The sequence below is a fragment of the Coffea arabica genome, chromosome 4c (genome assembly GCF_036785885.1).
Source record: "Coffea arabica cultivar ET-39 chromosome 4c, Coffea Arabica ET-39 HiFi, whole genome shotgun sequence".
NCBI classification, from domain to species: domain Eukaryota; kingdom Viridiplantae; phylum Streptophyta; class Magnoliopsida; order Gentianales; family Rubiaceae; genus Coffea; species Coffea arabica.
In genome coordinates, this window is record NC_092316.1 from 488,498 (window position 1) to 513,371 (window position 24,874).

At 38.1% G+C, this 24,874-nt stretch overlaps 3 protein-coding genes and 1 long non-coding RNA gene across 9 annotated transcripts; 2 read left to right on the plus strand and 2 right to left on the minus strand.

Moving 5' to 3' along the window:
- The first annotated feature begins 748 nt into the window (after positions 1–748).
- On the plus strand, positions 749–10,739 carry LOC113739558 (ATPase 10, plasma membrane-type). 3 transcript variants are annotated; one of them, XM_027266801.2, is made up of 22 exons: positions 749–1,159; positions 1,823–1,897; positions 1,987–2,106; positions 2,496–2,594; positions 2,731–2,868; positions 3,314–3,448; positions 3,538–3,717; positions 4,092–4,298; positions 4,485–4,604; positions 5,163–5,282; positions 5,395–5,517; positions 5,731–5,835; positions 5,986–6,130; positions 6,383–6,544; positions 7,446–7,684; positions 7,944–7,976; positions 8,088–8,169; positions 8,831–8,991; positions 9,212–9,385; positions 9,476–9,658; positions 9,777–9,940; positions 10,086–10,739. In XM_027266801.2, the coding sequence occupies exons 2-22, from the start codon at positions 1,832–1,834 to the stop codon at positions 10,180–10,182; spliced, it is 2,853 nt and encodes a 950-aa protein (XP_027122602.1). In that variant the 5' UTR covers positions 749–1,159; positions 1,823–1,831; the 3' UTR covers positions 10,183–10,739. The 3 variants fall into 3 exon arrangements, with proteins under 3 accessions (XP_027122602.1, XP_027122603.1, XP_027122604.1); XM_027266802.2 differs by having other exon boundaries at positions 749–1,066; XM_027266803.2 differs by having other exon boundaries at positions 749–947.
- Positions 10,740–10,793: 54 nt separating this feature from the next.
- Positions 10,794–14,589, minus strand: LOC113739560 (triacylglycerol lipase OBL1-like). Of its 2 annotated transcripts, none has more exons than XM_027266808.2 (5): positions 13,758–14,589; positions 12,897–13,141; positions 12,764–12,797; positions 11,728–12,503; positions 10,794–11,289 (listed from the first exon to the last, which is right to left on the minus strand). In XM_027266808.2, the coding sequence occupies exons 1-5, from the start codon at positions 14,131–14,133 to the stop codon at positions 11,035–11,037; spliced, it is 1,686 nt and encodes a 561-aa protein (XP_027122609.1). In that variant the 5' UTR covers positions 14,134–14,589; the 3' UTR covers positions 10,794–11,034. The 2 variants fall into 2 exon arrangements, with proteins under 2 accessions (XP_027122609.1, XP_027122610.1); XM_027266809.2 differs by having other exon boundaries at positions 12,897–13,251; positions 13,758–14,050.
- Positions 14,590–17,996: 3,407 nt separating this feature from the next.
- Positions 17,997–24,746, plus strand: LOC113739557 (protein STRUBBELIG-RECEPTOR FAMILY 6). 3 transcript variants are annotated; one of them, XM_027266800.2, is made up of 17 exons: positions 18,033–18,266; positions 18,352–18,560; positions 19,556–19,688; positions 19,782–19,853; positions 19,948–20,013; positions 20,103–20,174; positions 20,270–20,341; positions 20,634–20,705; positions 20,784–20,849; positions 20,942–21,004; positions 21,101–21,399; positions 21,685–21,971; positions 22,266–22,531; positions 23,188–23,320; positions 23,761–23,897; positions 23,994–24,150; positions 24,249–24,746. In XM_027266800.2, the coding sequence occupies exons 2-17, from the start codon at positions 18,464–18,466 to the stop codon at positions 24,393–24,395; spliced, it is 2,139 nt and encodes a 712-aa protein (XP_027122601.1). In that variant the 5' UTR covers positions 18,033–18,266; positions 18,352–18,463; the 3' UTR covers positions 24,396–24,746. The 3 variants fall into 3 exon arrangements, with proteins under 3 accessions (XP_071901261.1, XP_027122601.1, XP_027122600.1); XM_027266799.2 differs by having other exon boundaries at positions 18,033–18,560; XM_072045160.1 differs by lacking the exons at positions 23,994–24,150; positions 24,249–24,746 and having other exon boundaries at positions 17,997–18,560; positions 23,485–23,833.
- LOC140005055 (uncharacterized) lies at positions 23,790–24,363 on the minus strand. Its single transcript, XR_011812842.1, has 2 exons — positions 24,227–24,363; positions 23,790–24,138 (listed from the first exon to the last, which is right to left on the minus strand). It is a non-coding gene; the product is annotated as an uncharacterized lncRNA (long non-coding RNA).
- Positions 24,747–24,874: the final 128 nt, after the last annotated feature.

Here is a 24,874-nt window from a genome sequence, read left to right on the forward strand (position 1 = left end):
AATTTGGGGGTTGCGTCTCATGTGAAGCAATGAACTAAACTGGCTCAAAGGGTCAACAATTGATCATTTTGCAAGTTCGAAAGCTATTTGGTTAATATGTTTAGATACATTTGATAACCAAAAGTTGAATATTTGTATTAATTAAGGGGTGCTGGATTTTTTAGACAAAATTTGCTCCAAAAATTAAATTATTCACTTATCATTTAATGAATGTGATATACACTCAAACGTACGGTATCAGTTTTAGTATTTAACAATTCAATAATTTAATATATTCAAATTTCAAATTTCAGAATTCAATTTTCAAACTTCAATTTTATCAAACCTAAAATTTTCCAATCCCATAAAATTACCAGAAATCGGAATTAAAAAAAATAGAAGAAGAAGAAGAAGTTACGTCATCAGTTGAACAATGCGAATTGTGATGTGAAAAAAAAAAATAGTCATCCAAAATTGTCCGCTTAATAAATTAGCTGAGCTGTCCTCCGGAAAGCGTCTGCTGGCTGTGCGTCTTACAAGTAAGTTACTTGCGACTTACAACCACCAAACTACCTTTCAATCAAAACAAAACAAACGTGTTGACTTGGCGGGAGATCTGAGAAAACGGAGCCGAAAATTGTAAGAAGACCGTTAGGTTTGAAAGTCCTGCAGATTTGACTGTCAGTTAAAATACCTGCCCTTCTTCCTCTCCTCCTCAATTCTCAATTTCAGTCCATTTTGAACCTTCCTTTCTTGTGAATTTTTTCTTTTGGGGCCCCCTTCAATCTCCATCATCATTTTCTCTTTGTCCTCAAACCTCCTGCTGTATAGGCTGCTACCAGATCATCAGCGCCTGCTGCTCCTACGCTAGCACACTACTGAGGCCCTTTATAGTTTATAGCTCCACCCATCCTTCCGTCCATTCAAATTCCCCCAACTGATTATTGTCCTAATCCCACTACAATTCAGTGAGCATCTCATTACTTACTTGAGGAGGACCGACCCTTCTGCTATCTTTTGCATCTACATAACGGAAGTCCTCCATCTATGTTTTAGTCTGTTCTCTGTCATGTTCGCTGTGCTCTGTGTATGTTCAATCTTGAATGATTAAGTTGTCTTTGGGCCTACCTAGTAGACATGCCAATGAAAAATCACTCTTCCTGAGTCATTATTTATTTCGGTAAATTATCTTCTTCTGGTCCGGGACATTTAGACAAATCTTGCTGAGATCCTATTATATGCCTGATATCTATCTCCTTTGACTTGAAATCTACGAGGGTGTCATTGCAGTTGCTTCTTTTTGCATTTAAAGGTTTAGGCCTGTTCAAGCCCCCATAGCTTCAAGTTTCAAGCGTCAGCATTGGAAAATTATATCATAGTCTGTTTTTCACTTTTCTAAGTGATGAACTTCCTGTAGGGAAAAATTGTCATTCTTTTCCCATCCTAATCGCTTCCACAGCCAATCAACTTCTTTATGTACTTTCTCATCTGACAGCCTGGACATTTAGAGCAAATGTCCCCAGCATATCAAGATTTCTGGGGCCTAATAATTCATAAGGTCGTATTTTTAGGGTAGTGTGGACTGTGGAGGATATGATGTGAATACAGCTACTGGCTGATATATATGTCTATAGATTTTAAAGGAACAATTTTGATTTATGATGTATTGCTCTAGAGGTCCAAAGGAATTTTAGAGACATGCTGCTCATTTATCTCCTCTGATGTAACTGGCATTTGTTATTTGCCATCACATTTCCAACTAAAAACAAAATTCCACATTTAGATTTCATCATTGAAAAGTTTAAACCAAGATTCCATTTTTGTTTCTTGTTTTTGGTCCTAGACTTGAAACATGGCAGAAGATATGAATAAACCATTGCTAGCTCCTGAAAAGTTTAGTAGAGATGGAATTGATCTGGTAAGCTTTTACAACATTATCATTCAAGTTTAACATCAGAAAATTTCTGCTCAAAGCGTATGATATCACCGTCTATATGGCTTCAACAGGAACACATACCACTGGAAGAAGTGTTCGAACAACTGAGAACTTCACAAGCTGGACTTTCATCCGAAGATGCAGAAGTTCGATTGCAGATATTTGGCCCAAATAAACTTGAAGAGAAGCGGGTAAGTTTCCCATTCATAAAAGTAGATTATTAGTCAACAGTCCAATGAAAGAAAGAATGCCATCATTAATTTCGCAGCACTAAAATACAAGGTTCTGCCGATTTGCTTAAATGGGCATCACCATACTCCTGTAGAAAGCTCATATTGATGACATGCTTTCTTTGCAAAGATGAGGGTGTTCAGGGTGGAACAGGCGCAGAAAAGCATCCAGTGAATAGATACTTCTGATTATATATTCCTAATGATGTGCTATGTTCTAATACAGTTTACACTGCATCGTGCTTTAATTATTGCAGCACACTTGTGAAGCTCTCTGCTCATGGATTTCATTAGATCTTTCATATTCTTGTAGTTCGTTTGTCCTCTCAAAAGTTGTTTTCGGTCTCCAGGAAAATAAGATTTTGAAGTTTCTTAGTTTCATGTGGAATCCCTTGTCATGGGTCATGGAAGCTGCAGCGGTGATGGCAATTGTTCTTGCTAATGGTGGAGTGAGTTTAATGAACCTTTTCATTTCCTTTCTCACTATTCGTGTCAATTAATCGTCTGGAATGCATCATTTACTGGGCTTTTATTTTCTTCCTTGTACCGGTCTCTTAACGTGTAAAAAAAAATGGTGCACTTCAGGGGGAGGGTCCTGACTGGCAAGACTTTTTGGGGATTATTTGCCTGTTGCTGATAAATTCAACAATTAGCTTTATTGAGGAAAACAATGCTGGAAATGCTGCTGCAGCCCTTATGGCACGTTTAGCTCCAAAATCTAAGGTTTGTATTTTCAATACTCCTCTGAAAATCAGCACCATCCTCTAAATTTATTTGACTAATAACTAACTCCGTTCCAGTCAACTGACCAAGGACTCGAACATTGTCCAGAAACTCAAAGAGGCTTCTGCTTCCTGGAGTGTTCAATCTTCACGAGAGATGAATAAGGATGCAAGTTTATCACAGAAGAGAAAAATCAATCGGACCACATTCTTAACATGTCACCGCAATCTTTTGTTTTACTCATGCATGATGCATCTGTTAGATACACAAAATGATAAAAGTCATTCATTTTGCGTTTCACAGACTGACTGATAAACTGCTCATTTTTTCTTTTCTAGTTCTAAAACAACTTTCCAAGATTCAAGCTGAGCCTATTCAAACATTACCTTCGTCTTTATTTGAAAACATACGTACTAAAACATCAAACTGTGGGTTTCTTCTGCAGGTCCTAAGAGATGGAATATGGCAAGAGCAAGATGCAGGTATTCTAGTACCAGGAGATATTATTAGCATTAAGCTTGGAGACATCATCCCTGCAGATGCTCGCCTACTCGAGGGAGACCCCTTAAAAATTGACCAGGTAACTTAATTTGAATATTACTTGCCAAATTCATGTAAAAGAATTAAAGAATTCCTCGACATGGGGCAAAATCATGGATTTATCTGCAGTCAGCTCTTACTGGAGAATCTCTACCTGTCACCAAGCGGACAGGTGATGAAGTTTATTCTGGATCTACTTGTAAACAAGGAGAAGTTGAAGCTGTAGTAATAGCTACAGGGGTTCACTCCTTTTTCGGCAAAGCTGCACATCTAGTTGACTCGACTGAAGTTGTTGGTCATTTCCAGAAGGTGACTAATTTATACTTCACAGAAATAGTTTAGCTTTACCCTATTTCCAATCCTAAATCACATAGATACTGAATAGAATAGGTAGATTGAACTTTAGGAGTCTCTGATCATGTCTGATATTGTATTTATTGGTGAATTTGCTCTTTTGGTTTGATTAGCTACAAACATACCGAAATCAGTAAATTGCTTCTTCTTTCCCTTGTATACCAATATTTATCCTTTTATGGTAAAAATAGACTTCCACGACAGGAGGCCCGGTCTCTAATCCATAATCAGGGCCCGGAAACGTTATTACTAAAATTTTCAAGTTCTCAGTCAAATTGAAGTCTGTTTAGGATTGGAACTTTGAAGAAAGAGACATCTCTTTGCCGCAGGTCCTTACAGCAATTGGGAACTTCTGCATTTGCTCTATAGCTGTAGGAATGATACTGGAAATCATTGTCATGTTCCCAGTACAGCACCGCTCGTACAGAAGTGGAATCAACAACCTTCTTGTGCTTTTAATTGGAGGAATACCAATAGCTATGCCGACAGTTTTATCTGTAACACTTGCAATTGGTTCTCATCGTCTCTCTCAACAGGTATAACTCTTATGCAAATTCTGGAACTAGCAGGAGTGTTATGGTTGTGTTTTATTTCTTGAAAAGTAATTAATGTGAATGGCAAATGCTTACAAGATAGGTTTGATCAGTCGGACCATGTAGTCAGCAATGTAGTTCTCATTTCCTTTTGTGTTCCTTTCTTATCCCTTTCATTCATCTCTTCAGGGTGCCATTACAAAGAGGATGACAGCAATTGAAGAGATGGCTGGAATGGATGTTCTTTGCAGTGATAAAACAGGAACACTTACTCTGAATCGCCTCACTGTTGATCGGAACCTCATTGAGGTACAAAAGCAGCTTGACTGACTTCATATTTGTCAATACAAACATGTTGCTTTTTGCTAGGTAGGGATTTAATTGGCTTATATTTTGGAACATTGGTCAGCTAATACCTCAGAAAACCAGAAATGAAACATTTGTCAGTTTGGACTCGAAACTTTGGAGTAGGATATAAGCATTCTGAACTTTCCAGTTTCTGGCTTTTAGCCTGACACCAGACTCACTTTTGTTGTGCTAGCAAGTTCCTAATGGAGAGAAAAGAGCTCTTAGAAGTGTCTTTCACTCCATATATTCATTCTCTTAAGATCTAAAGCTTTTGAACAGTTCACTATTTGACGTGCATCTATGTGATGCATGATCGATGCAAGTTATATCATGATTCCTTCTTAAATGGTTTCTGATCTTAATCAATCTTCTGCAGCGTCCAGGTTCCTAATCACTACTAATGTAAACCATTAGTCAATCTGATGTCTGTTTACTTGGGTCAACCGAAATTCTTATAGGCATATAAGATTGTTTTGTCGTTTCCTGTGCTCAGAAAATGTAAATTTCCTATTCTAACAGGTATTTAACAATGATATGGACAAAGACATGGTCATCCTCCTTGCCGCAAGAGCAGCAAGAATCGAAAATCAAGATGCAATTGATGCAGCAATTGTTAACATGCTTGGAGATCCAAAGGAGGTAGACTCAAAAACTAGATTCACAGAGTTTCATTAGTCTCCTTTACATTTAAGTACCATGATACACAAGGAGGAAGATACTTGCGTTGAACTGAATCCGGCTTCTGCTACAGGCCCGAGCTAATATCAAGGAAGTGCATTTCCTTCCATTCAATCCTGTAGATAAGCGTACAGCAATCACATACATCGACATTGATGGCAATTGGTACAAAGCCACAAAAGGAGCGCCTGAACAGGTAGCGATCTCTTTTGGAAAAACCATATCTGAATATAGCTTGCCAGAAGGCATTTGAACTTAACGGCTGAAGAAGGATTTAGAAACTTTATTCTTGCAGACACATATTCCAAAAAAAAAAAAAGTGGAATATAGAATTTGATTTTATTAGGAAATGGAACGGGGCATAATATTTCAGTCAGACTAACACTCTTGTCGTTCCGTGAAACTTCAGATATTGAATTTGTGCCAAGAGAAAATAAAAATAGAGAGGAAGGTGAATACCGTTATTGACAAGTTTGCTGAGAGGGGATTACGCTCTCTTGCAGTTGCCTATCAGGTAAAATTTTAGCTCAGGTAAATGAGGTAGAAGCCATTTAAACTTAAGCAGTGAATAGAATTAGACAGAATTAAACAAACTTTAAAATTCAAATGACCTACTTTGTCTGGCAGGGACTGTACGCTAATGCATTTCTGAACATCATTTCAGGAAGTTCCGGAAAAATCGAAGGAGAGTCCTGGAGGGCCTTGGGTATTCTGTGGGCTGCTGCCCTTGTTCGATCCTCCTAGGCACGACAGCGCTGAAACCATCCGCAGAGCACTTAATCTTGGGGTTTGTGTTAAGATGATCACAGGTAACAGGGTCTATCTGTGGTCTGGATTATCTCCAGAATGAAAATTAAGTGAGAGTCATAGAAAGATAATCATTGAAAGCCTACGGGTTGTCTAAAATTTTCTACTTGAGCTACACATATGAGCACTTCATTATAACTTATAATCCTGGCAGATATATTCAATGAATGTGAACTCATCAACGACTGGTGCTGTTTCCTAGATATTTCAAAGGGATACATAAAGGATTTTTTGGCTCTTTTCTACTGAAACAGGAGATCAGTTGGCGATTGCAAAGGAGACTGGTCGACGGCTTGGCATGGGTACAAATATGTACCCTTCTTCCTCATTGTTGGGTCGTGATAGGGATGAGAATGAAGCTCTTCCAGTTGAAGAGCTCATTGAAAAAGCTGATGGCTTTGCCGGTGTATTCCCTGGTAATTAAATCAGAAGCCGCCCCTGGTATTGTTGCATTTTATGTGCTTCAGATAGTATCCTCTTTCTAACTATTAGAAATTTTTTTTCTTTAATCTGTTATTTAGATATGATGAAACCAAAGACTCGATTTCAACCACCAAGAGATTAAATTTCAAGAATTGTATCTTGGATTGGGTAAAGAAAGGGTGATTACATGAGCTAACTAAACTTTTTATAGCTGCCAAAGCGCATCCAAAAGAAAGAATGCTCTTGATCACTTTACATTCATAGGTTCTGGACTTTTGCTGACAGCAACTCTTTCTTTCTGCTGATCAATCTCCGAAGTGCGCAGTTCTAAATTCAGATCAGTTTAGTTTGCAATACTAATTTGGCATAGATAGCTTAACCTTTTGCACAAAAAAAAAAAAAAAAAAACTCCAAGGTGTAATTTTCAGTTGGGTCCTCCAGCTCAAGTAGATTTACATGTATCAACTGAAAATTTCTGATAGGAATACCACCAGAAATTAGAAGAACATTGGCATTCTGATAGTATTCTCAGGTGCAAAACCTATAAAATTCTCAAAAAATGACAGAAAATTGTGGCTATAAACTGAACTGTCGCGTTGATCAGAATTTTTTAGTTTTTGTATCTGAGAATAAATGCACATTGCGGCTATCCTACGTGAACTTCTATGTCTGCCTCATCTATTTTTTAGAGTTTCGTGTTTATTTCCAATTCGCATAACATGATAATTTTGAAATCATCATTTGTTAGAAACTGTTTCGTTCTTTTAATGGAACTTATTTTACTACTGGTTCTGCACGATACACGTCTGTGGCAGCACTTTCCGACTATTGTTTTCTGTCTCCACTCTCCACCTTCTTGTGTCCTGATTCATTTTTCTGAAATATAATTGTCAGAACACAAGTATGAGATTGTTAAAATACTACAAGAAAAGAAGCATGTATGTGGAATGACTGGAGATGGTGTAAATGATGCACCTGCGCTTAAAAAGGCAGACATTGGCATAGCAGTTTCTGATTCTACGGATGCTGCTAGGGGCGCTGCTGATCTTGTCTTGACAGAACCCGGTTTAAGCGTGATCATCAGTGCTGTTTTAACTAGCAGGTCTATATTCCAAAGAATGAAGAATTATACAGTTAAGTCCCATTTCCTACAGAAATGAACCGATTGTTCATAGATTAGTACTGCTCGTCTTTCTCAATTAGTAAAAGGAATTTTCAGATATATTGTCTATTTTATATCCAGGCCCAATGTGAATGGGCACAGAAGAATGGGACACTTAAAGACATCATTTTGTTGGTGTCACTCACGTCTCAATGCTAGGGTCTCTGTTTCTTTTCATCCATGAAAATGCTCTCCCTGAACTAAATGCTAATCTATGATGATGTATGCAGATATATGCTGTCTCCATAACTATCCGTATTGTGGTAAGCTTGGCAATCAATTAACAACATCTCATTTCTTGAACCATCTGAATTCATATTTACATTTCCTGTAGTAAATGACAAATCTAAGTGACATTTTATGTTTTTCTGCAGCTTGGTTTCACGCTTCTAGCATTGATATGGAAATATGACTTCCCTCCATTCATGGTTCTGATAATAGCTATACTGAATGACGGTAATGGCATATGATTTGTTACTTCGCTTTCAATCAACAGAAAGTTGAATTTTGTCACTTCCAGTTAGCATGAAGCAGACAATGTCTGTCGATGTTTAGAATAAGCTGCAAGTTGAAAGAAGAGCACAAAAGTGTATTTGGCTGTGCTGATTGTATAGGATGATTTATTTGATCGTCTGCAATGAATCTTTACCAAATATCTGTCTACTTCACTTTACCTTTTAGCATCTTTTCATTTAAGATATTTTTAATGTTCCAAGTGCATGTTCTTGATTGTACCCTTAGAAGGAACAGTAATATGAAATAGGTTTTTCTTCTTCAAATGCTATAGCTGTACAACAACTGATTCTTTTCATATTACTAATAGGCATCTGATTTTGTTCATTTCCACTTCCAGCCAGATAATAGGAAAAGGTTTGGAAGATTGAAAAGTTCTCCACCATGGTAAATTGTAAATCATCTGAAAGCTTTTCTTAAGATCTAACAGTTTACTGCATGTTGAGGGTAAATAATTAGATCAATGTGAATTGTGAAGAAGTTTATATTTCCTCGCTGCTTCTTAACCTCAGCTGATTTAGTCACTCGTAACAGTGGAACACCGCATTCAATGGTAATTTATGCAGAATCATGCCCAATCATGTTTTTTTTTTCCCTCCAACAGGTACCATAATGACTATATCACAGGATCGGGTGAGACCATCTCCCATACCAGATAGTTGGAAGCTCAATGAGATTTTTGCGACTGGCATTGTCATTGGAACTTATCTTGCTATAGTCACTGTACTATTTTACTGGACCGTAATCCGTACCGACTTTTTTGAGGTGCTAATGCTTTCCCTATTGTTTTCAGTTGGATATTCACGTCTCAGTCACATGACGTCTCACGTCATTTGATTGAGGCTTTGGAAATGGAATTAGGATGAACTGTCCGTATTAGTTTGGATTAGGCTTCCGTATTCAATGTTGATCCACACACACTGTCTACCATTGCATCAGAACTTCTTAAATTCTACCTTCGCTTTTTTTGGTTTTTGACCTGCAGACTCACTTCCATGTGAAGTCTTTATCCGGCAACACTGAAGAAATATCATCAGCCATCTACCTACAAGTTAGTATCATCAGCCAAGCGCTCATTTTTGTTACCCGCAGTCAGGGTTGGTCATTTCTAGAGAGGCCTGGGACTCTATTGATGTGTGCATTTGTGGTGGCTCAACTGGTAAGAATTACCAAAATCAGCTTCAGATTCTGTTTCATGTTTCTTCACATAGAAATTCATTGCAGTCCCTTTATTCCTCTCCTTCTATAGGCTGCTACGCTGATTTCGGTGTATGCCCATATTAGCTTTGCTTCCATTAGAGGCATCGGTTGGCGTTGGGCGGGTGTGATATGGTTATACAGTCTAGTGTTTTATGTTCCCCTGGACGTGATCAAATTCACCGTACGCTATGCTTTGAGTGGAGATGCCTGGAATCTGGTCTTCGACAGGAAGGTTTGTGCAATTTCTTGTTTCATGTTAAATTTATCAACTTCTCACTTCTTGTGGATGCATATGAATAGCCAGCTCCTCCTGATTCGTCCATTTCTAAATCAATTTCTGGGATGAGCAGACAGCTTTCACATCTAAGAAGGATTATGGAAAGGAAGACAGAGAGGCCAAGTGGGTGGTTTCACAGAGGACATTGCAAGGCTATAACTCCGGGGAGTTTGATTCCAGTGGAAAGAGATCATCTTTGATTGCTGAACAAGCAAGGCGGCGTGCTGAAATAGCCAGGTGTTTGGACTTTCTCAACAAGCTACTTTTCCCCTTTTTCTCGTAGATTTTCCTGTCAGATGATTTACTATAATGGCTTACGAATCCTCATCTTTCAAAGTAGCTTCTTAAAAAAAAGGCTGACACAGACTACTCATATTTGCAGACTTGGAGAATTGCATACTTTCAGGGGACATATGGAATCAGTTGCAAGGCTTAAAAATTTGAATCTCAGCCACATCCGTTCATCCCATACCGTTTGACATGAAGCCCTTGCGAGACAATCTTTGCTGCAGTGACAGTGATGCCAAAGTTACTGGAAATGCAGCTGATAAAGGGTTATAGAATCATGTTCAAGATTCCGACCTCAAGGATACCTTTCTTATATTATTCGTGTTTTTCACACCTACTTTCTTCCCTTTCTATAGTTTTGGAAGTAGTTCGTCATTGTCCGCCATACATTCTTTCATACAAGACAGTGACAACCATTTTCACAGAACAACCGACGAGCAAATAAACAGTTTTTCCAGGCTAAACAGGTGTTTTGCGCATACCGCTTGCCGCCCCAGAACCAAACTGCATTGCTGCAATGGCAACTCATCAGAAATCCGATTTGCCAGCCAGCATAATGCAACTTTTTGGCTAGCAGGAACAACTCAGCAGAGTCGTGTTCCATGTAAGCAAGCAAAACCTCTTTATCATCTTGCAGCAGCTATGGTAGCTTCTCTTAGACTTATGTTTTGGAAACAGGCTGCAGTGTATGAGCGTCTTACATAATTTGACAAAATAACACACGGTGCGTAAATCCTGTTTCACACAATTAATTGTAGCATTACAATATGTTGGGCTATTTGAATTTTACAAGCAAGCAGGGTAACAAAAGTGAGAAATTATGGCTATAAAAGAAAAACTCGATTCAGACACCATAAGATGATCTGGAATACAAGTCAAAAACCGCAACATCAAGCAACAACTCGATGGCAACACGAAACCGACATATCCTCAACTGATAAACAGTCAAAGGAAGCATTTGATTACTTGTCAAGTTTCCATTTTCTTGATGACTGCATTATTACTTATTTAAAACTTTGACAAATAATTGGAATAACAGCCTTCTATAAGGATGACATCTGGATTCTCTCCCTTCCGAGTCTTACAGAGTTAACATAGTCCAGTGGGCTGTGAGCGGAAATGCCAGGGATGACAAGTCCGACAACCCTGACCAGTGTGGATTCCCAACCTTCCTTGTACTCTGGCCCATATGCATAACCCGCCAGAAAGCTTCTAGTTAGCTCCCACATAGCGTTCAAATACTCTGGAATCAGAAATCTGATCCCAAAGTAGTTCCTGTTTGGCTCCTCATCCACTTTCTTCGATGACAAACAGAAGCAAAAGATCATCAGCCATAAAAATAACGGGAAATCAACTTTTGTTATTTCTGAAGTAAGTTTCTTCCACAGGTTTGATCATTTTAAAGATAGGGTATGGAGTGAAACAAAACAAAACCGCAAAGTTTTTAGCAAAACTTTGGGAACGTAATATGTTCTTTTAACTGTTCGGTATGCATTCTTAGCAGACAATGATACTCTTCTAATTAGTTTCACATCTTATCATCCAGACCTTGCATGTTTAAGACAAAAACGGCAGCGGCAAAGTGAATGGAAAAAAACCCATGTGAAAAGAGTGTGTAGCTCAGTGCTGGAGATATTACCTCGTAAGATACAACTTTATAACCAGTGCTACCAAACAATAGGTAGACTATACACCAATCTAGGATGTGAACACGAAAAATAGAATATGAATCTTACTTGTTCAATGTAGAGGCTGTTGTAATACAGGCACGCTCCAAAATGCTTATACAAGAAGGTTTTGTTATCATATGGCAATCTTGGAACAAGGTCATTACAGTAGACCACCCTGAAGTATTTGGGGACTGGATGATCCAGATGCGCTTCCATGAACCTTCCCAGTTGCCTGTTCCCAACCCTGGGCTGTCCATATGTGTACACAGACAGCAACCTTTGCAAGACCTCCTCTTCCTCATGCAGCACTAGAACAACTGGGAATAGTATAGCGAGGGCCCCTCCTAGGCTATGCCCAGTGACAACAAATTTTGCGTTTTTATGCTCTTGAAGTAAGTTCTTAAGCTTGCTTCTCACAGCGTAGTAAGCAGTCTTCTCTCCCAGTTGAGGAAAGAATTTCTCCTTGCTTACCTTTGCGGGCTGCTCAGAATAAAAGGACTGCTCTGATCCACCTTGCGAATCAGAATCACCAAATGACAAAGATAATTCAGAAGTGGAGGTTCTCACATCAACACCGTTCATGTTGGTAGATTTTTTGTTCATTATTACTAGATTTTCTTGAAATGTAGATGCATTAACTCTGTTTCCCAAACCTAAAGCCTCTAAGAACCCCATGTGTACTTTTCCAAGTTTGGGGATCTCATACCAGGAATAGTCAAAATCAGTACTCCAATCATCAGCATCAAATGGCTCCGTTCCCCTGAAGCTGACTAATATCAAGTTTGCATCTTTTGGCTTATCACATAGAATGAAAACTTGAGTGGAGTTATCCTTCTGGAAATCTATCAATAGAGATAAAAATCCATATTAACAAAATGTAAGAAACAAAAACACATGTTAGGGATCTAAAATTCCCCAGAGAAGAGTGAAGCGTAACAGAGGACACACGTTTACACATTTTAGTCCGAGTATTCTCGAAAGACTCTTTCTTTCTCAATTTTTGCCTAATATTTTTTCCTCCAATGAGCACGGAGGGAAATTGGTTAACTATCACTAATACTGTTTGATGTACATGCCACATGACTAGCAAGTCGAGTCTCACCATTCCAGCAGTTATAGAAGTCCACGAAATGCATCTGCTCTTCCAAAACAAGAGAAATTAATCGCTATTTAAAGAATGTCTAACTATCTGTGAACTGAAAAGGAGGAAGTGGCATACAAGTAAAGGGGCTTACCTTCCAATGAGCATTTACAACATTCCTGACAACCAACTCATTCTCGTAGGCTAACTTGGAGGCCATAATGCATAGATCCATAAGAGTCCGGCTTCCTATTTCTACGTCAACAACTCTTTCCAGGGATTCAGGTTCACCAACTGCTCTAGGTATTGTCTCGCTCTTGTGCAGATATATGCGTCCATCAAGATGCCCAATTGCACTAATGAAAGTCTCAGAGCCTCTGTTTGGCAGCACTATCTTTCCTATTTTGTCATCGGCATTGATTAGTGAAGAACACAGCTGAACAGATAATAGCAGCACTTCTTGCAATAGCAACATAGGTAGTTCAAAATTTAGTAAAGGTTCCCTTTGACTGAAACAAAAGACCAAGACAAGCATACATATCAGAACCGAACACCAAATTCACACAGCCACCTGCTCGAAGGGAAATTGCAAAAAAAAAAAAAATATATATATATAGAATAAACTACGAACTCTTTTCAAATCCCCTAAACAATTCTTAAATCTTTAGAAGCAGAATCGCAAACTGAAAAGGGCATTGTCATTTGTTGAATTGAATACATAAAGGGCCAATAACATTATTGTTTTGTAAGAGTGCAAAAAGCATATTGTCTGACAACATGCGGAGATTCAGACAGTAACGCGTACATGCAAGAGATGACAGTCAGTGCTTGTGTATGCACTCATGTTATTTCAAGATAAGGCTACATTAGAAATTTTCTGATTGAATCCTGTTTGATCATTTAGTCCAATAGGATTTATTTCAAAATGAGTGTAGATGAGTGCAACTCCAATCATGTAGGTCCATCAAATTGCAAAGGAAAAACGCAATCTCTGGGAAGAAATTATGGACTTCACCGTGCAGGATGTTGTATAGCAAACCGAGAAAGCTGCCATTGACAGTGAAAAAGTTGAGGAAGAACTCCACGAGATAACCAGTCCATTCCATGGGTTTCCTGAAAATGCCTATGATTTTTCTGACTAAGATAGACACAAATATAACCCATCTGTGATCAGGGGATTCTCCGTCGTCATCATCGCCATGCGCAGCGCCACCTAACTCTTCCTCAAGAACCCCTTCATCAGAACTTTCCAGAAATTTTGCACCGCTCGATTTATCTTTCTTCATCAAGAACCGTGCTAGGTCTCGGAATCCACCGTTGTGAGGATTAACAATCAAGTACCTGAAATTTCCAGAATTGGGCTTGTTGCTGTCATCTTCGCTATTAGCCATTGGAGGCTTCGACGAGGTACAGCTAAAGAGAAGCTAAGGTAGGAGCAGTAACAAGAGGGATACTCCAGGAAGCGAAAGCCGAGTAAACTGGGGAATAGACAGATGAATTAAATGCTGATCGGTATGTGTGCCTGTCGGTCGGTCCCAGATAAGGCAGGGGCGGTCGCGTGTACTAGGCAGGTATAGCTGATAAAAGAGTGCAAATAAATACGCGGTGCGGCGGTTAAGTTAAGGTCGGAACCTTGGAGCTAACAGGTCAACGAACGTTAGGATGATCAGAAAACGAACGTTGTGGCTGCCCGATGACAACAAAGATGACATCATGATGCTGCTTTTGTTCAAACTTCAAAACGACATCCTCCCGGTCCGTCCTAGGCAGGCTAATCTCATCCCATCCATATCCGGGTTGGAATTTCTTGGGATTCTGGGCAACAATGAATAAAAGATGGCGGGCTACCCATAACGAGTAAAGCAAGTGTACCTTGCCTTGCTGATGACCCATACATAATGGCAGCAGCCAATGTACACAGGCGTTCAATCTGCATTTGCGTCAGCAAGTGCAGTCAGTGCCATGCCATGCCATGCTCGTTTGTAATCAATTACTAGTGAGTTACTCAACAGATATCACCGCCAAGTTTGCTTTTTTTTTTTTTTTGCTTCTTAAGGAGATCTACTCATTTCAGGAGAATAATGTCCAATCTATATTCACTTAATAATCATAGGATATGAATGCTGTTTGCTGGATTCACTTATAAGTACTTTCGGTTGCTCATTAATGCCACAGATCGATGTTGTAAAGATTAATACGTACTTGCATCTAGAATTAAAAAAAAAAAAAAAAAAGGGTTACAAACTTTCTTCTTCTGATTTCTAGACGGTATGACGAATGTTTGTTTGTAGACGATAATCCAATCCATGACTGTTCTCCATTGCTTTTTTTGGTTATGGATGGATGGATCCAAACAACAAACGGCATTGAAATCCATAACCAAATAACAAACGGAAACTGAAGGGGAAGTGACGATTATGGCCCATTCCATATCAAATTTGAAGACAAACGTATTATAACCTCCTCCTTTTTTTTTTTGTAGTTCATTCCGCATAATAGGAGCCCGAACATGGGAGTCATGACGTGACGAAATCGAAGAAGAAAAGGCAGAATTTATAACCCAAACAAGTAACAATAATTAATAAAAGTCTATTGATTGATTTGTTTCTAATAATTTAATGTTGAAGGTTAGAGTAGATGGTAATCATCAGCCGCTGGGCGCTGATGCTTTGGGCCTGTCCTCTTCATTGTCTCGAACAAACTAACGCAATGAATGGAGTGCGTGTATATATATATACATGTATGTACATATAAATGGCTATTAGTACAAAAGCTGACGAGGTCTTTTGTTTGAGATGGAAGAAAACATTACTTAAAGAAAGCGATCAGACATACCTAATTTTGTTCAAGCCAAATTTATAGAGTAGCATATTATATATATAGCTGTTAGTGGCGTCGGCGTTTTGGTTTGTTTCCTAGCTTAGCACCTAGGAAACAAAAGAATAGTTCCAAAACAGTTTCAAAAAAGTAATATATAATAGAAAATTAAAAAATACAGCAGAAAATTTAGAAAAAATCTTATTTTTTATGCATTTTGATTTTTTGAGTTTGTTAAATTTTGTGTATTACTGAATTAATAGTTATTGGATCTTAAGGAAACAAAAAAGAACTAAAACATGATATTTATGAAGGAGAAATAGCAATATAATAAAAAGTGGCACAGAGAGTGGCATAAGATGTGGGACAGTAGATCCGTTGTGTTTTCGTCGCATTATTTAGGTGAATCGCATGGAATCCTTTCGACCCAAAGTCAAATACAAATACTCCCTATCAATGTCGCTTAATTGTTTGCTTAATTTGAAAATGAAGAAATGTCTCGATACCATTTTTTTTTTTTTTTTACGACACTAGCCGGAAAAAAAAAAAAAAAAGGTGGTTGTCTTGTCATCAACTCATGATGATTGAGTTAGAGAACCCGAATACGTTGGTAAAAGGAAAGAGGAATGCTGTACGAGTGCTGGATGCCGGTAACTTGTCGTCCATCGGAAGTTGGGACTCGAGAGCAACAATTGATGAATTGAGTTTAACCAGTTGGATTCCAGTTGCATGCCCCTCCTTTATCAACGGCTCCTTTTTATTCTACCCTTCATCATCATTACAACAATTCACTAGCACTACTACTCTCTTTTTTTTTTTTTTTTTTTTTTTTAAATCTTTTCAACGTTAATGATAACTGATCTCACATGACCAACCACCAAGATTGAGACGGAGTGTTTGGAACTCAAATAATATTTCGCTTGCATCGTAAACACATTTTTCAATCCAACTTTTTATATTCTCGATCAACTTTTTATCTCTCATACATCACATCACAAAATGTGCTACAGTAATTATTTCAAATAATACCCTATCCAAACAAACCAGAGGCCCCGTTCAAAATTTGTCTAATCATGTAAATTAGTACGTAGATTGATATAATTTTGATATCATCGTGAGCTTTGCATACAAATTTATATACTCCTTTTTATAAAACATGATTGAACAAAATTGAAACTGAGGAGGTCTCGTTGTTATCCGACTGATTGATATAATTAGTACAAGTTAATACCATAACTTTGATATCATCGCGAGTTTTACATTAATTCAAAACAAATTTGCGTTTTCATATCAAAATTATATACTTTTATGTTGATGAATATTAAAACCTATTACATGATCGAACAGACTGGGGAGGTCCATTTCCGATTGAGAGACATAGAGAGCCAGGTTTGGTGAATCGGACCACCACTTTATGGGAGCCATTCTCGCTTTGGTTTGTGAACGCTACAGCTGGTTGGTGGTTTGGTGACTTTGGTCCCTTCGGCCTTAAGTCCAAGCTACAAGCTGGCAGTAGCTACCAAAGCCAGTCTCTTACGCCGGAGGAATCTCCACACGTCTATTAAGTTCAATCCAAGACTTTTTTCAAATTATTATTATTATGTTAAAAAACTCTCATCATGATCTAAAAGCCAAAGACAGAAAAAGAAGGAACGAGACCTAATTTCGTCTGCAAGGAAATTTATTGTGCTGGTTAGCTCTTAATAGTTAATACTCGAATAAGAACTGGTCACATCCCCATTATTAAGTACGCTTGACAGCATCTTTACTCCCTTCCTTTGGTAGATCATAATGAAAACGTGGACTGTTTAGAAGCGAAAACAATTGATTTGACGAAATTACCAAAATCGAGGGATAGAAGAGCAGTCATCATGGGCCTGCCTGAGGTCTGCTTTATTTTTTCACCAGGCAGAAAGTCGGCAGGAGAGCGTCTTAGATCGTGTCACAATAACAACGGACGTTGATGCAAGTGAAAGGAGCTTGCATTCTTTAATTATGAGATCTCGAGTTTGAAATTTATGAAAATAAAAAAAATATTATTGAAAAAGTTTTTCTCTACGAGGAATCCGATATCGCTTGAACAACAGAATTAATCGTAAACAGTAAAATGGATATGAACACCTTGGGTTACACCTAAAAAAAACAGAAAGATCGTGTCAGAGTAAGAAAATAAAATGATGGTATCCAAGAAAGCAATCATGCCGGTGAAAGCGACATCTCCAAGATTTTCCCTTTGATTCAGTCAATAAATTTCACCTGTGTGACAATATACTCTCTATTAATTATTATTCCGATCTACACTCTACAGTTCTCAGTCGACGGGCCTCCTAATAATTGAATCATACCATCAAAAGTATGCTACTTTAATCAATCTGTCTCATCTTCCTTCAAACCGCGTCTTTATCTATTTATCCCTCCTCTTCTTACTACGACTACAAATACATTTGAGGGAAAGATTTATACCCAAATTTTTTTATTTTTTTTGTATTCATGAATTAATGAATTATTACTAGCAGTACTCTTCTTCTACGCCTACTTCCCCTGCATATTTCCATTTTCCTAGTAGTACACTACTATTATACTACTACGTATTATAGAAACAATTCTTTACTCTGACATAGGAAAGTTAACGAGAAAGAATTCCGTGGCTTTGGATCCTTGTGGCAGATCGTGGCTGCCAGCTTTACTTGGAATGGGAACAGAAAAAGTATAAACGCTACCCTGTTTTAAGCTAAATATATAAATTATTTATCCTGGGATACCAGCGCCTGTATTGCTAAAATTTCTTGCAGGATTACACATAAAAGAAATTATTCTGAAAAAGAGGTCCCATAAAGCCTTTTCGGTCCCAAGCTGGAGGTGGCTTTGGGTTCTGGTGAGGATTGAGAGAAAAGGGAAAAAGAGATGAGGGGGGTGGAGCTAGCTGCGGCGGTCGCGCTACTGGGCTGCATTCTGCTGTTGGGGCCAAGCTTCACCAATGCCGACACAGATCCAAATGATGGTCACTATTCTTTTCTTGCTTTCCCCCTGTCTTTGCATGTCTGTATATTTCTAAAAATCTTATCTTTTTTCATTTTCTGTGGTTTCAAGTGAATATCTGCATTTCTTAGTATCTTTGCTTGGTTTTATGGGTTTATGCTTCTTCGTGGAGTTAAAAGTAGGAATTGCTCATTGGGTTTTTCAGTTTCTCAAGATGGAAATGGGACTTGGAGATGCAAGGATGAGTATAAATGAATTTTTTAAATCTTTTTTTTTTTTTATAAACATTTTCAACCATTTACAAATATCTTTGTTGAACATCTTTCATTCTTCTTTATCTTGGAATTTCTTTTCGGCTCTGTCCTGATTTTTTTTTGTTTCTCAGTTCACTCCCGTGGTGGAAACCGGCTTTTTTACACAATTTAAGGATACTTTGCATATTTTATGAATATTTACCTGAATAAGTCAATGTGAGGGTGCATTACCTGTGATGGACTTGATGATCTATCTGATGGGTGGGTGAAGTGGAACATTACCAAATCAAAGCGAATTCATTATTGGGTGATACATTTTGTGTCTTGTATATTTCTCTTCCAATGCATCGAGTAATCAAAGCTATTACAGGTTGGTTCCGGTTCTCATGTTTGAAAACTTAGTTGAAGAAATCTTTGTTTGCGCTTCGTCAATTTTTTGCCTTGTGGGGTTGTGAGGGATCTTTAGATAGGCAAGTATTAGGCACTTAGAGATGCGGGGTTAGAATCAAGTAGTCTGCTGCATAATAAAGCAAATATGTAATTTTGTCCTTGAGGAAATGCATGTTCAGCCAGTTCAGTTAAGAAGGCATGTGGAATTCCACTTGTTTGGTTGTGTTGTAAAGTGTGTTCAAGTGTAGTGTTTGTTGTCATAGTTATGGAAATACATTCTTGGTGTACATGCTACTAATGATTTTTTTTTATTATCGATACTCCTCTAAGGAAGCCAATAGTAAAATTTATTCTCAAAATTTTGGACATACAGCTGGTGTTCTTTTCGACCTATACAAGAGTTTGAATTCTCCATCCCAACTGACCAAATGGAACCCAAATGTTGGTGATCCTTGTAAAGAAAACTGGAAAGGCATTACTTGCTCTGGCTCAAGAGTCACAGAAATGTAATTTTTAACTCTGAAACTGGCTTTCTCATGATCATTGTCTCATACCTGTCTCTCATAACTCTAACTTTAGGATCCTATTTACATTTTCAGAAAATTATCAGGTCTTGGGTTAACTGGGTCAATGGGTTTCGAGCTGGACAAGTTGAAATCTGTAACCAACTTGTGAGTCCAATGATCTTTTACATTATCTTCATTTATCTTATTTTTACTTTTTGTGGCTTTTTGATCAATGTGGTGTTTCGATTTGTTTCTGCAGTGATATAAGCAATAATAACCTTGGCAACCAGTTACCTTTCCAACTTCCACAAAATGTGCAGCAACTGTATGTTAAACATCTGTTTTTGGCCATTTCTATTTGTCCCAGTCTTTTCTTTTCTGTCTTTTTCTCGTGATTCATCTTTAACTGTACAGAAATCTAGCTGGTAATGGATTCAATGGTGGCCTTCCCTACTCCGTCTCGCAGATGACCTCTCTTAAGTACCTGTAGGTTAAACGAATGCTTGTGAATAGTTTTCCTGATCAACTAAGAGTTTGACCTGAAAGTTTTCATGAATCTTTTCTTCTTCTTATATTTGTAGAAATGTCAGTCACAACCAATTTCAGGGCCAGCTAGGTGATATGTTTGCATCTCTTACTAGCCTCTCCACTCTGTAAGACATGCCTCCTTACCCCCTTCAAGTTGTAAAAAATCTTGTACATGTGACTTGGTTGAGATTGATTCGGACTTCTAACCTAATTTTCCTGCTGCTTCACTTTTATCCTGAAATGATATGTTTCTCGTAGAAGCGTAAGCAATTTACCTCAATTCCAGTAATTTTTTTCAACTCTTCTCAATAGCCTTACTCTAATCATTTGAATATCCTGTTTACATCTTAAATTGATAATTGAAATGAAATACATTAGTGTTCTCGCTGGGTTCTAATTATCTGTTACATTCTTCAGGGACTTCTCTTTTAATGCAATGTCAGGTGACCTTCCTAAAAGTTTCAGTTCATGCACCAGTATGACTGATATGTAAGTGCATTATCTTGACCTCTTGCAATAGCAACGAAGGAAGTCTTAAACTACTAATGATTACTTATTGTCATGCAGGAATTTGCAGAACAATCAGTTTACGGGCACTATTGATGTCCTTGCAAATCTTCCTCTTGATAATTTGTAAGTTACTACTTTTGATAGCTCAGTAATAGAATAATCTTGTTGGTTTTTAAGGGGAAGTCATTGCGCTGGTTCACATTTTATGCTGTCAGGAATGTCGAGAACAACCATTTCAGTGGTTGGATCCCTGATCAGTTGAAAGACATAAATCTGCAGTAAGCACCTCATACTATTAATCATTATTTGCACTTTAAATCATCTAGATACGAGGTTTTGTAGATCTATATTAAGATCTTCTATTCTCATAACAGAACTGGCGGTAATTCATGGACCTCAGGTCCTGCACCTCCTCCTCCACCTGGCACACCTCCTGCCAGCAGACCTAACAAAAATCACAAGTCTGGAGGCAATAGCAAGTCTGATGGTGGTAGTAGTGGGAGTAACTCTGGCATAAGTGGTGGAGCTGTTGCAGGAATTGTTATTTCCATTTTAGTTGTGGGAGCCATTGTAGCTTTCTTTATTGTGAAACGAAGATCAAGGAGGCCATCCAAAGATATAGAGAAGCTTGACAATCAACCTTTTGATCCACTTGTTTTGCATGAAGTACAAGGTGGTTAACCTTCATGCTTTGCCTTGATATACTAATGGTTAATAGCCATATCCAGTAGGGTGGGATTTACTTCCTGAGGTTTTGAATTTTATCATATGATGCATGCACTACTCGGCATGAAAGTATTATTCTATTTGACCATTGTTAGATAGTTGCCTGTCTCATGTTTTAATCTAATATTGAATATTTACCTAGAAGAAAATACTGTTAGAAGAATGTTGGTTTTGTTCTTCGTTTGCAATGGCCTGTACAATTACTTGGTTTTTTGTGATAATTCTTCTGCAGAGATGAAGTCTATTCAACCTTCTTCCACAACTAGTACCATATCATTTGAAACTCCTACGTCAATAAATCTCAAACCTCCACCTGTTGATCGCAACAAATCATTCGATGAGGATGATACCTCAATGAAACCCATTATCCCTGCTAAAAAAGCTGTTACAACTCCAATAGAGGCAAAACAATATTCAGTGGCTGACCTACAGATGGCTACAGATAGTTTCAGTGTCGAAAACCTAATTGGTGAGGGATCCATTGGACGTGTCTATCGAGCTGAATTTGATGATGGCAAGGTATTCAAGTTTTATGGCTGATTATTGATTTCCTTTTCATTTCAGGGTTTAGGAACCTAGTTTTTAAGAGCCATTTTGAGAATAGTATGTAATATGAATTCACAATTATGCAGATTTTGGTTCAATTTTTTCCTGTTTCCCATGGACATTACAAATGTTTATCTATGAATTCATGAGATGTTTAAAATTTTCATGACACGTTCAATTTTGTCAATCCTATGATTTGATGCTCATGAAGAGTCCCTTGGTGATATAATGACTTCCTGTCTTTTCAAATCTTTGTTTAACCTGAAGGTTCTAGCTGTGAAAAAGATAAAATCGTCTGTACTTCCCCATGCTGAAGATTTCCTGGAAATAGTTGCTGAGATATCACGCCTCCACCATCCAAATGTGACTGAGTTGGTGGGATACTGTTCAGAGCATGGACAGCACCTGCTAGTTTATGAGTTCCATAAAAACGGTTCGCTGAATGAGCTCCTGCATCTATCTGATGAATATAGCAAACCGCTAACATGGAATAGCCGGGTGAAGATTGCACTGGGGACTGCGCGTGCACTAGAGTTAAGTCTGGTATTTAATTTGATTGATATTTCTTTTGAACAACCTGGTAGATGATATCATTTGGGGACATGGCAGTTTTTTACTTTGTTTCCTGAATTTCTGGATTTTTACTGCCTGCACTGGAGGCTGAATGCTTTCACACTTTATTTTCAATATGGTACTTCAGTCCTTGTTGTCTAGTCAAAAGAAAATGACTGTCTTATAAATTCAATCAAGAAAACTTTAGGGTCTCCAAGTTTTGCTGAAGAATTCTTGATTTCATGGCAGTTTTTTTCTTTGTTTTCTGAATTGCTGGACTATTCCTGTCTGCAGTAGAGGCTGAATGCTTTCACACTTTATTTTCAATACGGTACTTCAGTCCTTGTTGTCAAGTCAAAAGAAAATTACTGTCTATTAATTTCAATCGAGAAAACTGTAGGGTCTCCAAGTTCTGCTGAAATTCTTGATTTCTTGAATGTAACAGCATACTTCATCATTTGAGGTCCATGGCCTATTGTATCTTGGTAAAAGAGGAATAGTTGGTCACCATGTTTGATGGATTTTGATTAATGAATGGAAAATGGAAGTCCAACTAAAGTTTCTTGCTAGGACGCAATTTGCAATCAATTTGAATATTTTTTGTGGAGGAGTTTGCTTATGCAAATGTTTTTTGCAGGTATCTGCATGAAGTTTGTTCACCTTCAGTTATTCATAAGAATTTTAAATCGGCTAATATTTTACTTGACATGGAACTTAATCCTCACCTTTCTGACTGCGGATTGGCAAGCCTTGTCCATGACATCGATCAGGTAAGCTTAACCTTCACAAGCTCTTATGTTTACTTCGCAAGAATAGTGTGTTACTTGTCTTGCTGGTCCTACCGGCCATGCGCACCATATTTTTAATGAGGAACTCGAAAAGAAATATGTTAATCCACTGTGATACTGATTTCCATTTGTTTGGAGCTGTATAGGAGAAACTCAACGTGTGGATAGTGGCGGTCCTTTTCCTGTTTTTCTCAACCCAAGTAAATCAAGAGATAAGCATCACAACAGGGTCATCAGAAGTAGAGAGATATTAGGTTGACATACACAGCCAGCTAGAAACTATTAGCCTAAGAGGATAGCACTGGACTCCAAGCATTCTTCATTGTAATTGAGTTTAGATATATATATTTGCATTGTGGAAGCAGTCGGATTACTTGAGTTGTGTTTGTTTTTCTTTTGTTTCTTATTTGGTCCTTTTGTAGGCATTAAACCAAAATGCAGGGTCTGGATATGGTGCACCTGAGGTTTCCATGTCTGGTCAATATACCATCAAAAGTGATGTTTACAGTTTCGGAGTGGTCATGTTGGAACTACTTACTGGACGTCAACCTTTCGATAGGTAAGGTTTCTGAAGCATCCGTGGTATTCTAATAGTTCTTTGTACGATGGTAAAGCTATTTAAGTAAATCACCATGACCACATTTGTTCTGAACAGCTCCAGGGCGAGATCCGAACAATCTTTAGTTCGATGGGCAACCCCTCAACTCCATGACATCGATGCATTGGCTAAGATGGTTGATCCAGCACTCAAAGGGCTATACCCAGTTAAATCTCTTTCCCGGTTTGCTGATGTTATTGCTCTGTGCGTCCAGGTAGCAAATCTTAAATTCATATGATGTCCCATGTGCATTTAAAGACCGGAGTACATCAAATAATTCTGGATTTAACCTGATATTCCTTGTTGCTGCAGCCGGAGCCCGAGTTTCGACCGCCAATGTCAGAAGTGGTTCAAGCACTGGTGAGGTTAGTGCAACGTGCAAACATGAGCAGGAGAACGCTTGGGAATGATCAGGGTTCCTCTGTACGATCAAATAACTCTGATGATCAAGACCAGTAGACAAATATGAAGCAACTGTTGGAGAGTTTCTTTTTTTTTTTTGACTAAGATACTTTGTGATTTCCTTCCCAGTTCTTTGGCTTTTGGGAAATCACCCACCCGTGGCTGTGATGATCTACACCTTTAGTTTTAGGTTCTTCTTGGTTGCGATCTAAGCTTTCTGTTGTCCATACAAAAGGATTCTTTTCGAGTCTTTTCCTGGCCTTTTCATCAATGTATTCAAATAGGAAACAACTGCCACGTGTCTGCCGCCGCAAATGGTTTGTCATTTCCCTCGTATGTATGTAATATAATATTGTAATGTATTTCCCAACCTTGAATTAAATGGATAAGACAAACTCATTCCATAAATATCTCTAAGTATTGAAAATGCGAACATCTGCTTTATTGTTTTTACCTATGTGAAATGTTCACAATTTTCTTGAAACTTCATTATTGTTTCTTTGTTCATCCCTGTTGGCTTTTTTTTTTTTTTTGGG

Coding starts and splice junctions, on each gene's coding strand:
- LOC113739560 (XM_027266808.2), bottom strand. CDS start 14,133: ATGGCTAATAGCGAAGATGACAGCAACAAGCCCAATTCTGGAAATTTC. Junction 13,142..13,757: donor GCTATACAACATCCTGCACG/GTGAAGTCCATA, acceptor ATGACAAAATAG/GAAAGATAGTGCTGCCAAAC. Junction 12,504..12,763: donor CTTCTATAACTGCTGGAATG/GTGAGACTCGAC, acceptor CTCTATTGATAG/ATTTCCAGAAGGATAACTCC.
- LOC113739557 (XM_027266799.2), top strand. CDS start 18,464: ATGAGGGGGGTGGAGCTAGCTGCGGCGGTCGCGCTACTGGGCTGCATT. Junction 18,561..19,555: donor CGACACAGATCCAAATGATG/GTCACTATTCTT, acceptor TTGGACATACAG/CTGGTGTTCTTTTCGACCTA. Junction 20,850..20,941: donor AATCTTCCTCTTGATAATTT/GTAAGTTACTAC, acceptor TTATGCTGTCAG/GAATGTCGAGAACAACCATT.
- LOC113739558 (XM_027266801.2), top strand. CDS start 1,832: ATGGCAGAAGATATGAATAAACCATTGCTAGCTCCTGAAAAGTTTAGT. Junction 5,518..5,730: donor CAAAAGGAGCGCCTGAACAG/GTAGCGATCTCT, acceptor GTGAAACTTCAG/ATATTGAATTTGTGCCAAGA. Junction 6,545..7,445: donor CTTTGCCGGTGTATTCCCTG/GTAATTAAATCA, acceptor TATAATTGTCAG/AACACAAGTATGAGATTGTT.